Genomic DNA, 15,222 nt, shown 5'->3' with positions numbered 1-15,222 from the left:
TACATTGCACAAAATACTGTTCATGTTTTACTGTTCACGTGAACAGTGTTGAGGGCCCTATGGACAGTTTGAAATAGAAGAATTTGAGAAGATATCCTCCAGATCTTGTGGGCCTCATGGCCAGTTGTGTGGAGGCAAGATTGAAGACTAATATCTGCTGCGTGGAGGAGTCTTACAACTGTTATAAGTTAGATTTATATTAGATAGATTTAGTCTTTGTTTCTATTTATAGATTTATTTATATATGATGTTATAGGTTTTAGAAAGCAATCTAGGATTAGTTTCCTATTTTAGTTGGGTTTTATTTTGTAATCAATTATAGGGGATTTTATTCCTAGAAGTTTGTCTTAGGTTTTATGAATTAGTAGTTTCCTTTTCTAGGATCCTTTAGTTTCTTAATTAGATTGGGATTGCGTTGCTTTGTAATTGGTTTTTAATTTGGAAAGGTCTAAAGAGCTGTAACCGATTATTATATAAGGAGCAAGGCTGAATACAGGGCACGGTTGAAGATTGAAGAAAATAGAGAGCTATGGCTTGAAGCTGTCAGGGGCAGTGGCTGTAGGATGCAGCAACAGTGAGAGGCTGTGGGTGAGAGACCCTGGACTGAGAGAGTCCCCTATACCCCTTTCATATCCCCTTCTTCTTCTGTACCCTTTTATGTTCTTCTTTCATATGTAAAGGAAAAAGAGCAATAAAACATTCAGTTATTCAATTTTGTTCTTCCTTATTTTATTGATCCTACTACAATCGATCTCCCACTGGTTCTTTCCCTGGTTCGAGTTCGAGTGTGCGTTACTTCCCTTCAACTTTTAAGTTTTAGTGGGCATCAATTCTGGGCCAATTGGTGTGATTCCTCAAGGGCAGACCTCTTCTCCATTTATGATTGAAGTACTTCTATCACATTTAAGGATGTGGACTTGATGCAGTGAATGCACTCCATGGTCAGGAATGGGAGGGTAGTTTAGTCCCACATCAGTTGGGTAGTGTGCGGCAGTTTGACTTATGACCTTGGAAGGGCCTGTCCATCCATAAGTTGGGCTTTTGGGTTGGTCGCCATTAAGTGGTATTAGAGCTGGTTGTTTGTGCACCGGCCATGTGGGGGTCCATGGCCCAAAGTTGGGGGGAGTTGATGCAGTGAATGTGCTCCATGGCCAGGAATGGGAGGGGAGTTTAGTCCCACATCGGTTGGGTATGTACGGCAGTTTGGCTTACGACTTTGGAACGGCCTCTCCACCCATAAGCTCGGGCCTTTGGGTTGGACGCCATTAAGACTTGACATAGAAGGGGCAATACACATTTTGGGAATCCAGATAAGAGATGTAACTCATTAAGGGAATCCAGATGGGAGATGCAGCACATCCTTAACCGTTAGAACCGTAGGGGTATTTTAGACCCCCTCTTCTTATGTTTTTTATGTTTCTGTTATGTGGGCTTTAGTCCCACATTGCTTATTTGTACTTTTGTTCTTTATTCTCATTGATATAAATAAAGAGCTTGGGATGATCATTAATCATCGTAGCCTTACTCTAATGCTAAATCTGTTAACATGGTATCGGAGCAGGTTTTGAATTAGGGTCCTCTACCTTCTATTTTCAGCTCTTTCTTTCTCTCTCTCTCTCTTGATCTCCTCTTCTCTTCTCTTTTCTTCTTTTGTTTTCTATTCTTCAATGGGACAGCACTGATGTGGTGATCCATAGATCCAGCTGCTGCCCTTTCTCACCTCATTCCATGATGAAATAAGTTTTTCGTTATCAACACCACCTTGGCTGCGATATTTGAAGCTTCCCATATTTGATTGATTCCACCTCAACTGTAAGGAATCAATCTCCCATATTGAAGATCAAAAACTGCAGCAGGTTCCTTTGTTGAAGTTTTTTTATCTAAGATCTGCCTTGAAGACCCCCTTGATCAATTTCTCCAAAAACAGGGTTTTTTTAAAAACCTGACAAATATCGATCTAGGGGCTGCTGTCCTCTGTTGGGGCTGATATTTGGAGGGGTGCTTAGTTTCTTCTAGACCCACACTCGAGCCAAGTTTCAGCTCAATCCAGTACTTTTTTTGCAAGTTTTTCTCCCTACATCGATCTCAACAAAATCAGGGTTTTTTTCAAAACCCTGAAAAAATCGATCTCATGGTTTTGAACCTCTGTTGGTGTTGGTTTTTCACTTATAATGACATATCTGCCCCAAATTTGAGCCTCAACAATTCAGTTTTTGGGCCTATTCTTCCCTACATCGATTTCAGCCTAGCTGGGTTTTTTTTCAAAACCCTGAAAAAATCGATCTAGGGGCTACACTTGTCTGCTGTTGCTGATTTTTGAAGACACATCTTGTGACATTGAAAGGTGATTCTCCCCCAATTTTCAGCCTTTAATTTGGAGGATTTCTTGTGTTTCTTGCTACCACAGCCTTCTTTGCGATTTGGTTTGTTCTGCTGCACTTATGGCTGAATCTGAAGTTTCTACTGGAACTTCTATTGATAATGGGTATAGTAGGAATGATACCTGTGATCTTCTCCCTAATCCTATCAAACTGGATGGGAGCAATTACCTGATATGGTCTCACTCTGCCGTGGGCTTACTGGCCGTGGGCTTACTGGCCATATTGATGGCACTACTGTCATGCCAGCTGAAGCTGACCCTTCTTTGACCAGGTGGATCTCCAACAATGGTGAACTTATATCCTATTTGATTGGCTCAATGCACTCAGACCTTGCCGATGGTTTTCTTCTCCTTGATACAACCCATCAAATTTGGTCTGCTTGCAAGGAGACATATGGACAGCTCAGTAATGATGCACTGGTGTATGAGCTCCGGAAGAAGACCAATAATACTACTCAGGGGGAGTTATCTGTCTCCAAATGCTATGCTACTTTACGTAGTCTTTGGCAGCAACTGGACCATTTTTCTAATTACCATCCCACTATAGCTGTTGATATCACTGCATATAAGAAACATCTGGACAAAACCAGGTTCTATGATTTTTTGGCTGGTTTGAACATGGAGTATGATCAGATTCGTGTTCAGGTATTGGGTCATTCCCCTTTTCCCACACTTGAACAATCCTATGCTTTGGTCTCCCTTGAAGAGAACCGTCGGGCTGCTATGCTCCACCCTCCTGTTACTGACAGATCAGCCCTCCAGTCTGCTGCCCAGGCTACTCTTGCCCCTGTCGGAAATGTTTCTCTTGGTGATTCTTCTACAAGAACTGTTACTTGTGAGCATTGTCACAAGCCTTACCAAATCAAAGAGAAGTGCTGGAAACTTCACGGGAAGCTAGCTGACTTTGAGGCTAAACGGGCTGCCAAGAAAAAGACAAAAAATAAGGCAAACCACTATGAATCTATTCCTACAGGCCCGGCTACTGACACTGGCCAATTCCAGGATGATCTACAGGCTTTCCTACGACTACTAAGGTCTTCCGCTGCTGCTCCCTCTACTACATCAGCTCATGCCACCTCTTTTGCTCCTTCAGGTTCACACTTTGTCCGGTCAGGTATTCCATTTGGTGGTCATTGTGATTCTGTAGCTTCCCATCATTGGATCATAGATTCTGGGGCTACGGATCACATGACTGGTTTCTCTAGCCTGTTCCATCGGTATTCTCCCACTTCTGGGAAAGACAAGGTCAAAGTAGCTGATGGTTTCCTTTCCTCCATATTTGGAAAAGGAATCATCAACTGCACTTTCTCCCTTACTTTGTCTTCAGTTTTGCATATTCCTAATTTTACTACTAACCTTCTTTCTATTAGTAGTCTTACTCGTGATCTTAACTGTAAAGTGACTTTTTTTCCTTCCCATTGTGTGTTTCAGGATATGGCCTCTGGGAAGACTATTGGATTGGATAAAGTGCATGGTGGCTTGTACCTGCTTGATGATGGTTGTCTCACTCCACCCCTGTTATCATTTCCACATCAGAATTCCTTAGTCTCTTCTGAAATTTACCAGTGGCACTCTAGATTAGGTCACGCTCCATTAGGAATATTAGCATCGTTATTTCCTACTTTGGTTAAATCATGTGATAAGACCGATTTTTCTGTGAGGCTTGTGTTCTGGCCAAACAGACACGTTCTACTTATTCGGTTTCAAATAAAAGGAGTTCTTCACTTTTTCAATTGGTGCATTCTGATGTTTGGGGCCATAGTCGTAAAACTTCCCTTTCTGGTCATCGTTGGTTTGTTTCTTCTATTGATTGTCATTCTAGGCATACATGGGTTTATCTTATGCACACTAAGAGTCAAGTTTTTTCCTATTTTCAGCATTTCCATAGAATGGTCCAAACTCAGTTCCAGGCTAATCTCAAGGTTTTGATAAGTGATAAAGGCACCGAGTATAAGGAACACCAATTTCAGAAGTATTTGGCTGATAATGGGTTTATTCACCAGACTAGTTGTGTCGATACCCCAACCCAAAATGGTGTGGCTTAAAGGAAGAACCGACATTTGTTGGAACTGACCTGGGCGTTGATGTTTTTGCGCCATGTCCCCTCCCAATATTGGGGGGATGCTATCCTCACTGCAACCTATCTCATTAATCGGTTTGTTTCTCGTGTTCTTGATTCTCGCAGTCCGGTTGAACTTTTACATGGGAATTCCACCTTTGTGATTCGTCGTAAGGTGTTTGGTTGTGTGTGCTATGCCAGAGACATGAAATCTCATGGTAAACTTGACCCTCGTGGGTTGCGGTGTGTTTTTTTGGGTTACTCTCTAACCCAGAAAGGTTATAAGTGTACCATCCCCCTTCCCGTCGTACTTTGGTCAGTATGGATGTTGTTTTTGATGAACGTCTTTTCTATTATCCATCTCCACATCTTCAGGGGAAGAATTCCAGTTCTAGTGAAGATGTGTTTGTGCTTTCTCCCCTTGAGGCTCCTCCTACTTTGGAGCCTATGGCTGCTATCTAGCCTACTTTGGAGCCTACTGTGGCTGCTGCCCCTTTTCCTTTGGCTGCTGCCCCGTCTCCTATGGCTGCTGTCCAGCCTACTTTGGAGCCTACTTTGGCTGCTGCCTCTTCTTCCACAGGGATTCCTCTACAAGGGTAGCTTGTAGAAAATAATGATGGTCATGTTCCTAGTTAGCGGGAGTTGTCTCCTGTCTAGAAGACCATTAGTGAATTTCAGAAGAGAATTGACAACTTGAATGTTATCACCTACCAAAAGAGATGCTCCAAAAGAGGGCAACATCAATCCACTGTGGCACCCATACCTATCCAATTGCTGGCTCAGGATCCAGATCCTTGTCCTCCTCCTCCTGGTGAGACTTCTCCTTCCGAACTACCTATTGCTCTTTGCAAAGGTACTAGGACTTGCACCTTGCATCCCATTTCTCGCGTTGTTTCTTATAGTTCTCTTTCTCTATCTTTTCGTGCATTTGTGTCTTCTCTTTCTTCTGTTTCTGTTCCTAAAAATTGGCAAGAAGCTTATGCAGATGGAAAGTGGAAGGCAGCTATGTTGGAAGAAATGAAAGCCTTAAGAAAAAATAATACTTGGGATCTTGTAGATCTTCCTCCAGGGAAAAAACCAGTGGAATCAAAATGGGTGTTTATGGTTAAACAGAAGGTTGATGGCACTGTGGATCGGTATAAGGCACGTCTGGTTGCAAGAGGCTTCGCTCAGACATATGGGATTGACTACTAGGAGACCTTTGCTCTTGTTGCAAAGTTGAATACAGTTCGGGTTTTGCTAACTTGTGCAGTCAATCTTGGATGGGATCTACAACAGCTGGATGTGAAGAATGCCTTCCTAAATGGAGAACTTGGTGAGGAGGTGTACATGGATATTCCACCAGGGTTTTCTTGTGACAGTAATCAAAGTAAAGTGTGCAAGTTGAAGTGAGCACTTTACGGGCTGAAGCAGTCACCTAGAGCTTGGTTTTGTCGGTTTCATAAGGCCATGATTTCTGTGGGCTATAAATAGAGTAATGTTGATCACACTCTCTTTATAAAAAGAGCTGGAAAAACCATCACTGTTCCTATAGTCTATGTGGATGACATTGTGGTTACTGGCAACAATGGTGAGGAGATCAACCGATTAAAGAAGTTTCTTTGGCAGGAGTTTGAGATTAAAGATCTAGGGAAGCTACAGTACTTTCTAGGGATTGAGGTTGCCAGGTCTTCTAAAGGCATCTTTCTCTCCCAAAGAAAGTATGTCCTAGACTTGTCTGAAATTGGTTTGTTAGGATGTCACCCTTCAGATACTCCTATGGAGGCTACTGTTCGTCTCAAAGAAAAGGAGGGTGAACCTGTTGGTAAAAGCCGGTACCAAAGACTAGCGGGGAAGCTGATTTATCTCTCACACACACGTTCAGACATTGCTGTTGTTGTGAGTACTGTGAGTCAGTTTATGCATGACCCCTATTCTTCTCATATGGAGGCTATCCTTCGGATTCTTCACTACTTGAAGTTAGCTCCTGGAAAAGGCATTCTTCCGTCTCCTCTTGGTCACCTACGGATAGAGGCATATATCGATGCTGACTGGGCTGGTTCTGCTGATCGGAAATCTATCTTTGGGTATTGTTCTTTAGTAGGGGGCAATCTTGTCACTTGGCATAGCAAGAAGCAGAATATGGTGGCTCGGTTTAGTGCTGAAATAGAGTTTCGTGCTACGACACAGGGCATTTGTGAGTTACTTTAGCTGAAAGGCTTGCTACAATACCTTGGTGTTCCTGTTCATCTTCCTATGATGTTGTACTGTGACAACAAAACTGCCATCAGCATTGCTCACAATCCAGTACAACCTGATCGCACCAAGCATGTTGAAGTGGACAGACATTTTATCAAGGAAAAGTTGGAAGACGGATTGATTTGTGTTCCCTTTGTGAAGTCTTCTGATCAGGTTGCTGATATTTTCACCAATGGATTGTCTGGAAAATTGTTCCATCCTAATCTAGTCAAGTTGGGCATGATTGGCATGATTGACATATTTGCTCCAACTTGAGGGGGAGTGTTAGAGCCGTAGGGGTATTTTAGACCCCCTTTTCTAATGTTTTTTATGTTTCTATTATGTGGGCTTTAGTCCCGCATTGCTTATTTGTACCTTTGTTCTCTATTCTCATTGATATAAATAAAGTGCTTGAGATGATCATTAATCATCCAAGCCTTACTCTAATTCTAAATCTGTTAACATTAACCTAATATTTTATAAGATTGTGTCATTAAATGAATGAAAGAATCCGACAGAATCTGGTATGCATCATAGGATCCTTTCTATTTCACATATTTAGCTCTCTACAGTTGGAGGTTTTGTAATATGTGGTATATCTTCTGATTATCTTCCTTTTTTTCTTCCACTAGAAACACTGGCGAGTTTATGATGTCAAGATACAGAGAAGTGGCAGAGATTGTTCTTAGATACCTAGAGCACAAGGATAAACTTGTTCGCCTCAGCATAACTTCTCTGCTTCCCCGTATTGCTCATTTTCTGCGGGACCGTTTTGTTACAAACTACTTGACGGTTTGTATGCTATCTTTTGCATGATATGTTATACTTCTAAAATTGAAGAAGGCAGTTTTGCTTGAGTATTATATTAATATTTGATCACCCTGTTCTCGTAATGACTGTATTTGTGATTTCTTCTGCAGATTTGCATGGATCACATTCTGGCAGTTCTTCGAATACATTCTGAACGTGCTAGTGGGTTTATTGCTCTTGGAGAAATGGCTGGTGCTTTGGATGGGGAACTTATACACTATTTACCAACAATTACTGTTCATTTGCGTGATGCTGTATGTTCTATATTTTTATTGATGAATTTTGGTCTCTAACTAGTTATTCTCTCTTCTTTTGTTATAGTCAATATATTTTATTCGTTTCTTTATTTCTATTTCTGTTCATAATGTTACTGGTCTTTATGGTTGATTTGTAGATTGCACCTCGTAGAGGTAGACCATCTCTCGAGGCTTTGGCTTGTGTTGGAAGCTTTGCGAAAGCCATGGGGCTGGCCATGGAGCCTCATGTTCGCAGCCTTTTGGATGCTATGTTTTCTGCTGGTCTTTCTCCTACACTTGTAGAAGCCCTCGAGCAAATCACCATCAGGTATACTTGTTTATTTCTGCTGTTTTGATTGTTAGATCCTTTAAGGAAGTCTAATATTCTGTTCTCTGGGGACCTTTCAGTATTCCCTCTTTGCTGCCTACCATACAAGACCGCTTGCTTGACTGTATTTCATTAGCCCTGTCGAGGGCCCATTATACGCAGCCCAGGCCAGGTGTTGTAGCAGTTCGTGGAAGTATGATCAATAACCCTCAGCAAGTTTCAGACCTTAGTGGTTCTGCTCTTGTGCAACTTGCTTTGCAAACTCTTGCTCGTTTTAATTTCAAGGTTAGTTTGTGGTTTTCTGTCTGAGCTGTACAACTATTCTTGTCATTTCACCACGGAATTAAATTTTGGTGTAGGGCCATGAACTTCTTGAGTTTGCAAAGGATTCTGTTGTTGTATATTTGGAAGATGAGGATGGTGCGACCCGAAGAGATGCTGCCCTATGTTGTTGCAGATTAGTTGCAAATTCCTTTTCTGGAATAGTGTCTACACAGTTTAGTTCTACTAGGTCAAATCGAACTGGTGGAGGAAAGCGGAGGCGTCTTATTGAGGAGGTTTATTTCAAAACTATTCATCTTGTATTCAAAATTATTCATCATATTTGTTTTATTTGTTTTTGTGTGTGTGTGCGCCCGTGGATGGGTAGGTAGGTGTTGGGGTGTGTGATGTGTGCAGTTTCGCACCAAATACACACAAGTTTTTTCCGTTTGTCATGTTTACTTTGCTGTTGCTGTTTGTTTTATGCATGCTACTTAGATCTTGAGTCTGCCACGATTTCTGATTTTTTTGAATTCTTCGATTGAACTGCATTTTCAATTTTCCCAATTCAGTCCAATTAATGCTGATTGAAGTTAGCATATGAAAGACTCCCCGTGGAGAGGTCTAACTCTTTGGAAAAAGGAGGTAAGGGATGTATTCAAAGGTTTATACATCAGAAGTAAGTTTTTGTGTTGGAGAAACTGTACAACTACTGAATAACAGTCTAAAATAAACTCCAAAAGTATGATTTATACTGCAGTGTAATCTTTGTGTTCAAAGTGGTTTAGCAGTATCTAAATGGAATCGTTTGGATTGAGAAGAATTTTTAGAGGTTGCCAATCTTGGGAAAAGCAAGTTGTGAAATTATATGAGCCGTGGGATTGTATAGGGTATGTTTAGAGTTCTGGGATTGAAATAAAAGGCTTACAGGATTATTGTAAATTTGTAAGGGAGGTGCTGTTGGGATGAAACTGAGATTTGTCAGCAAGCGCTAGGGGTTTCCTTTTTTTTGGGCGGGGGGGGGGCGGGGGAGGGTGGAGGGTGGAGGGGGGTTGGTTGCAAGATTTGGTAAAATAGGTATCTAGTTATAGGCTTAAAGGGTTGCTATAGGGTTTTAGGGGGTCAGGGTTTCTGGGGTCCTGGGGCTCAGTTCCAGGAAGCATGTTGAACTGCGATTTAGGAGTCTAATGGAAGGGAGGAATTGTTCTTAGGGTGAAAAGTTCTTGATTGAAGTCTGTGGGTACTGTCCAATTGTACGAAGTGTTGAAGTAGTTAAGTTGGGGGTCCCTGGAAATGCTGCCAGAAAAGCTGCCAAGATGAAAATTGCTGCCAGTAGAGTGAATCTGTGCCTCATTCTCCTTGGAAATGAAATTCTTTTGTGGTATTGTTTAGGGTCTTTGCTATTCCTTTGCATGCTTACATTAGGGCGATTTTTTTCCAGTGAAATTAAAAGTTACATCCAGACTGATGCCCCTGTGGGTGCTCTCATTGGCCCCCACGCTGGTGCAGGGGCTACATGACCAGGCAGCAATCTCTTGCCTATATTTTAATTAGTTGTGGGGTTCATTAGTGATTAGTTTGGGATTTATATAATAGTAGTTGTTATAGGGAGCTTGTGGGGCCAATTAACTGTTTTGTCTTAAGTAGTAGTCCTATTAGGTTTAGTTTCTGTTTTGGTGGTTTAGTAGTTTAGCAAGTTAGGAGTCCTAATAGGATTTTCTAAGTTGGTTTATTTATTTTGAGAAATTAGGTATTAGGTGGATGAAGAGGGCAGACCTCGGTGCAACGGTAAGGTTGCTCCATTGCGACCTAGTGGTCTTGGGTTTGAGTCCGAAAACAGTCTCTCCGCTAAGTGGGGGTAAGTCTGCATACATTATGACCCTCCCCAGAGCCCGCAGTGGCCAGAGCCTCGTGCATTGGATACACCCTTTTGTTTAGAATAGGGTGGGTGAAGTGGTCAGGAAACAGCCTCTCTGTGAAGCAGGGGTAAGGCTGCGTACATTATGACCCTCCCATATCCTGCAGTGACTGGAGTCTCATGCACTCGGTACGCCCTTTTTTAGGGTGAATGAAGTTGGGGGGGGGGGGGGGAGGTGCATTTGGAGTGTGGTGTCATAAATATTTTGGCAGAATTCTGTGATATATTGTCATTTTTGTTTGTTTTGAACTGAACTTGTTTGGAGTTGTGCCTATCGGTATGTAATGATTAATCTTGGTGTTACATGCAGATTGTGGAAAAGCTTCTCATTGCAGCTGTTGCAGATGCGGATGTTAGTGTTCGGGAGTCAGTATTTTCATCTCTCCATGGAAATGGAGGTTTTGATGAGTTTTTAGCACAAGCTGATAGTCTGAGTGCTGTCTTTGTTGCACTGAATGATGAGGTATGAAAAGCTGTCTTATATGGAATTATAAAATAATTGTCTCGTGATGGAGAGTAATGTCTGAGCAACAAGTCGCATCTTTTAGTTTAATTCGTTATTCTTTGTTCCGTAGGCAAATATGTTGTATCAACATCTTTCCATGTCCATGCTTGACGTAGAGGGTGTGATCAGTGTAATTCATTTCATAGCAAGCACGAAACATAAGATACTCTGAATCTTTCAGGCCATGTTGAAAGTTGCTTTAGACGAGGGGAAGTGCTTTCCTCAACTTATGAACTTCCTGAGTTTCTGAAGGAAAGGAGTAACATGGTGGCACCTTATAATAGGCCAAAAACTATACCTGGCCTACATACTTTGGGCTGTATAGTGCCTCGGCAATCACTTTCCAAAAATTGTAAAATTAACATGTTTCAACTAGCCTTCTCCACAATTTTGACGGTCAGGTTATTAGTTTAAACATTTTTGTCCATGCTCTGGACGGTTGCTCCATATGAATGACTTAATTTGTAGTTTGTGTTGAGTTTTAATCCAGATTGCATGCTTGGTCTATCCTGAGTAAAGCAATCCCTTCGGAGGCCCCAAAAAAACAAGAATTAATTACAACGATAAAGTCAAAAGACCCAATACATCAGAATATGGAGGATTTATAACCAGAAACCTTCTGAATGTTGTCTAGTTGTAACTTCTTAATGCACTGATATATTGGGCATTTTTTTCTTTTATGTCTTGATGGTTTAGGACTTAGTTATGTATGGGGATTGGATTAGATTCTGGGCAGACCTGTTGAGAGATTCTTTTCCTAGACTTTTCACCATGTCAGAGTGGTGTGGGTGTTGTGTATTATGGGAGGCTGTCATCAGTTGAAACCTCAGGTTCAGAAGAGGGTTTATGGAGTCCAAATTTTAGAATGTTCAGGAACTGTTAGACAGCTTGCAGGATGTTTTTTATTTTTTCCCTGATAAATTACAAATTATTGGTAAGAACTAGGAATAGAATACAAACTAGTAATCTGACAACAACAAAGGAACTCTACTGCATAGATAACTCAGCTTGCAGGATGTGATGTAGATTTATCACCAAATTGGGCTTCTTTTATTAGGAATAAGTCTAGGGTTGGGATAGATATATATGTTGGGCCTTTGATCCCAGGGGTTTTCTATGTAATAGGCCGCTTTAATGAGCCTAAACCATAGTTAATAAGTTCGGGAACGGCAACAATACGGGAACGGATACGTACGACAGTCAAATGGACTGTACGGCAATAATACTTTTCGAAAAATCCAGCGCAATAAAATGCTACGGCAATAATACTGTACGTGTATAATACGGTTGCTCTGTAAAAATCCGGGAGCAAAAATACGGGCATATATTCAGTATGCAATAGACATGTACACCTAAGAAACACAATAATAGCATTTACTAAGGTGCCTAAATATATAGTTTGATTGGTTAACAAGCCTAGATTCATTACATTCTTTATAGTATGGATTAGAATGGTCAATCAAAAGGGATGATTGAAATGAACACGTACCGTATTATTGCCGTGTATAATACGGTTTCTCTGCAAATTCAAAACAAACTTCTGCTTCACAGTGATAGCTGAAGGAAGCACAAGAAAAGGAGGAAAAACAAGGGGGATCCAACGAGCAACTACAGATCCGGAAAGTCTCGAGACTATTCCATCCAAATTTTATCTTGTTCAACTAGAAGATGATTAATATCAGTCTTCTGAACATGAAAGGATCCTTCATTAATATGCAGAATCTCTTCTCTTGTGAAAGGGAAAACAAATATGGAGATCAAATTCCAATATAAGAAACATAATCACAACTATCATACGAATTAAGTTAAAAATCCACCATCTACCATACTGTTTTTGTCTAAACTTTACAGCATTTTACATTCAACCAGAGGAAGAAAGCCTTGAAGAACCAGTTTGACGCACAAACACCACTAAACAGTTAACATAAACACTGAATTAAGGTCAACTAACTAATACTAACATCTATAGAAATGCACCTCTCAACCTCTCAAAGCAAAAGACCAACGTTGACAACCGTCAACTGCCTATCATGGTATCACCCCCATCAACAACCTTCCACCCCACTATCTTGGTTTCAGTCCTGAACAAGCTTCAGGTTTGTGTTTCATCAAAAAAAGAAAAGAAAAATAATCACCTATCTAGCAGGTGTACAATGATACATAAAACATTGTCATAAATACCTTAAGTAATCCACTGCTGCAAGTGCATCGTTGTAGTCGCCGGCCTGAAGAAAGCAAGAAGTAATGTTGCAATCTCCGGCGTGAAGAACGCAAGAAGCGTGCTGCAATCGATGGCCTGAAGAACGCAAGAAGAGGAAGAAGAGACAGAGACAAATGTGGAGAGTGAGAACTGAGAAGCAGCCGTTGGACGATGGACGGATGGAGTTCCTTTCGTTTTCCGCTGGAGAAGTCGAGAAGACGAGGGTTTGTTACTTTGGTTTGGTTAATTGGTTTTGGTAAGTGGGTATATTTTAATTTTTTATTTTATCTAACGGTTAATATTATTAAATTGGTTTAACGGTTAAGATCGACTTTAGGTTTTTTTTTTTTAAAATATTTAAGTAAACGTATTATACGCGTATAATACACGTATTATTCGTGTATAATACGTTAGGTCTTAAAGTCCGCGTATTTATCGGACTCTAAAGTATTATACGCAATACAGTGATTTTTTCATTAAAACGTTCGGGTACGTGTATTATATGCATATAATACGCGTATTTACTAATTATGGCCTAAACTAGGGGTATATAGGTTGCATACGGGATTAGCCCAATACTTAGTTTATTTTTATGTTTTTTAATTGAACCGGTTCAAATTGATTGCATCCAATTGGTTCAATTTAAGTGATCATTTGACTTGGTTAAGTGGTCATGTGACAACTTAAGTGATTATGTGATGTAAGTTGGGCTGGATTAGGACTCTGTAAGTCTAGCCATGTTTTGAGTCTATTTCCTTTATTATTCTAGTTTTCTAGTCAGTTTAAGTTACCTAATAGGTTAGGGATAGGGTTTGGCCTTTCCTTTTTAGTGTCTAAGTCTATTTTTGAGTCTTCTATATAAGTTTGTAAGGGAGGCCAGTATTGAATACGCATTTGATTAATAAAAATTAGCTTTATGCTTGCTGCCATTGCTGCTGCTCTTTGTGAGTGTATATCCTTGTGGATCTCAAGGTGGATAGGGTGGGTGGACTCCTGCAACTCCTTGCATCGTGAAGATCGGGAGGTTTCTTCAAGTTCCTAGCTGCTGCCTTGCTGGTTCTTCAAATTAGTAAGTTTACTCTCAATTCCAGAATACATCCTTCTCTCCTTCATCCTCCTACCTAAGCTATCCTTTCCCCATCAGACCTCAAAACCAGTTTTATATCCCCTCCATTCCTTCACTCCATTAAAACCCAAAACCTGCAACACAATTTTGTCCAAAATTGCAGAATTTTAAAACCTTCCCAAGTCCTACTATGTATATGCCATAAAAACACCCTAGACCTGCACATTAATACCCTATAAACCCCTTTCCCAAAATCCAACCCTAACCCTAGGAATTGACCTAAATCCTAGTGCTGTCCATTCGAATCAGCAGCCCCTTTTGTTATTTGATTCTGTTGTTTGGCTCCTAGTAGGTCTCCTACCAATTTAGGACTACATTAGGATGTTTTCCTATCCTTAGAGTTGGATAAATAAATGGTTATGTGGAGTGTAAATAGAACTAGATTTAATGGAGAAGAAAAAGAGGAAGAAGATGATGAAGAAGAAGAGAAGAGGTTGTAATCCTTTGGGGAGAACAACCGTTAAGTGTTGAACTCCCCCTTTCATTAATATATATATATATATAAGAATAGGGTACACAAGAGACAAGAGAGGATAAAATCCCCAAAATAACCCCACTAACCCAGACGCTAATACCGAGATGCTAAATCTCGATATCTAACACTCCCCCTCAAGCTGGACCATGGATGTTAATTATGCCCAGCTTGTTACAAATATAATCAATTCTCACACTTCCCAATGACTTGATAAAAATATCAGCAAGTTGCTCTCCTATACGAACATGTTGTGGAGCAATAAAACCTTTTTGTAGTTTCTCTCGAACAAAATGACAATCAATCTCTATATGCTTCGTCCTCTCATGAAATACAGGATTGGAAGCTATATGGATAGCAATGTGATTATCACACCACAGCTGTATAGGTAACTTTTCCTTAAACTTCGACTCAGTCAACAATTGCTTCATCCGCATTAGCTCGCAAGTAACTTGTGCCATAGCCCGATACTCTGCCTTTGCACCAGATCTCACTACTACTGGCTGTTTCTTGCTCTTCCATGACACCAAATTTCCCCCCACAAAGACAATACCCAGTAGTAGACCTTCTATCCACAGGGGACCCAGCCCAATCTGCATCACAAAACCCCTCAACACGTCCATGACCATGATCAGTGTAGAGTAGACCATGACCTGGAGCTTTCTTGAGGTATCTCGAAATCCGAATCACAACATCTCAATGTGATGTCC

At 40.8% G+C, this 15,222-nt stretch overlaps 1 protein-coding gene across 1 annotated transcript in view; it reads left to right on the top strand.

Annotated features, from left to right (window-relative positions):
• Window positions 1-15,222, top strand: part of LOC122660173 (serine/threonine-protein kinase TOR) — a 111,888-nt gene that overhangs the window by 30,095 nt on the left and 66,571 nt on the right. Inside the window, exons 6-11 of the mRNA XM_043855365.1 lie at window positions 7,289-7,448; window positions 7,577-7,720; window positions 7,861-8,030; window positions 8,111-8,315; window positions 8,390-8,587; window positions 10,520-10,672. Of these exons, the coding sequence (XP_043711300.1) occupies window positions 7,289-7,448; window positions 7,577-7,720; window positions 7,861-8,030; window positions 8,111-8,315; window positions 8,390-8,587; window positions 10,520-10,672 (1,030 nt within the window). The remainder of the gene's footprint in view (window positions 1-7,288; window positions 7,449-7,576; window positions 7,721-7,860; window positions 8,031-8,110; window positions 8,316-8,389; window positions 8,588-10,519; window positions 10,673-15,222) is intronic.

The sequence above is a fragment of the Telopea speciosissima genome, chromosome 4 (assembly GCF_018873765.1).
Source record: "Telopea speciosissima isolate NSW1024214 ecotype Mountain lineage chromosome 4, Tspe_v1, whole genome shotgun sequence".
NCBI lineage: Eukaryota > Viridiplantae > Streptophyta > Magnoliopsida > Proteales > Proteaceae > Telopea > Telopea speciosissima.
Note: the sequence above shows the minus strand (reverse complement) of the source record. Positions and strands in the feature narration are given on the sequence as shown.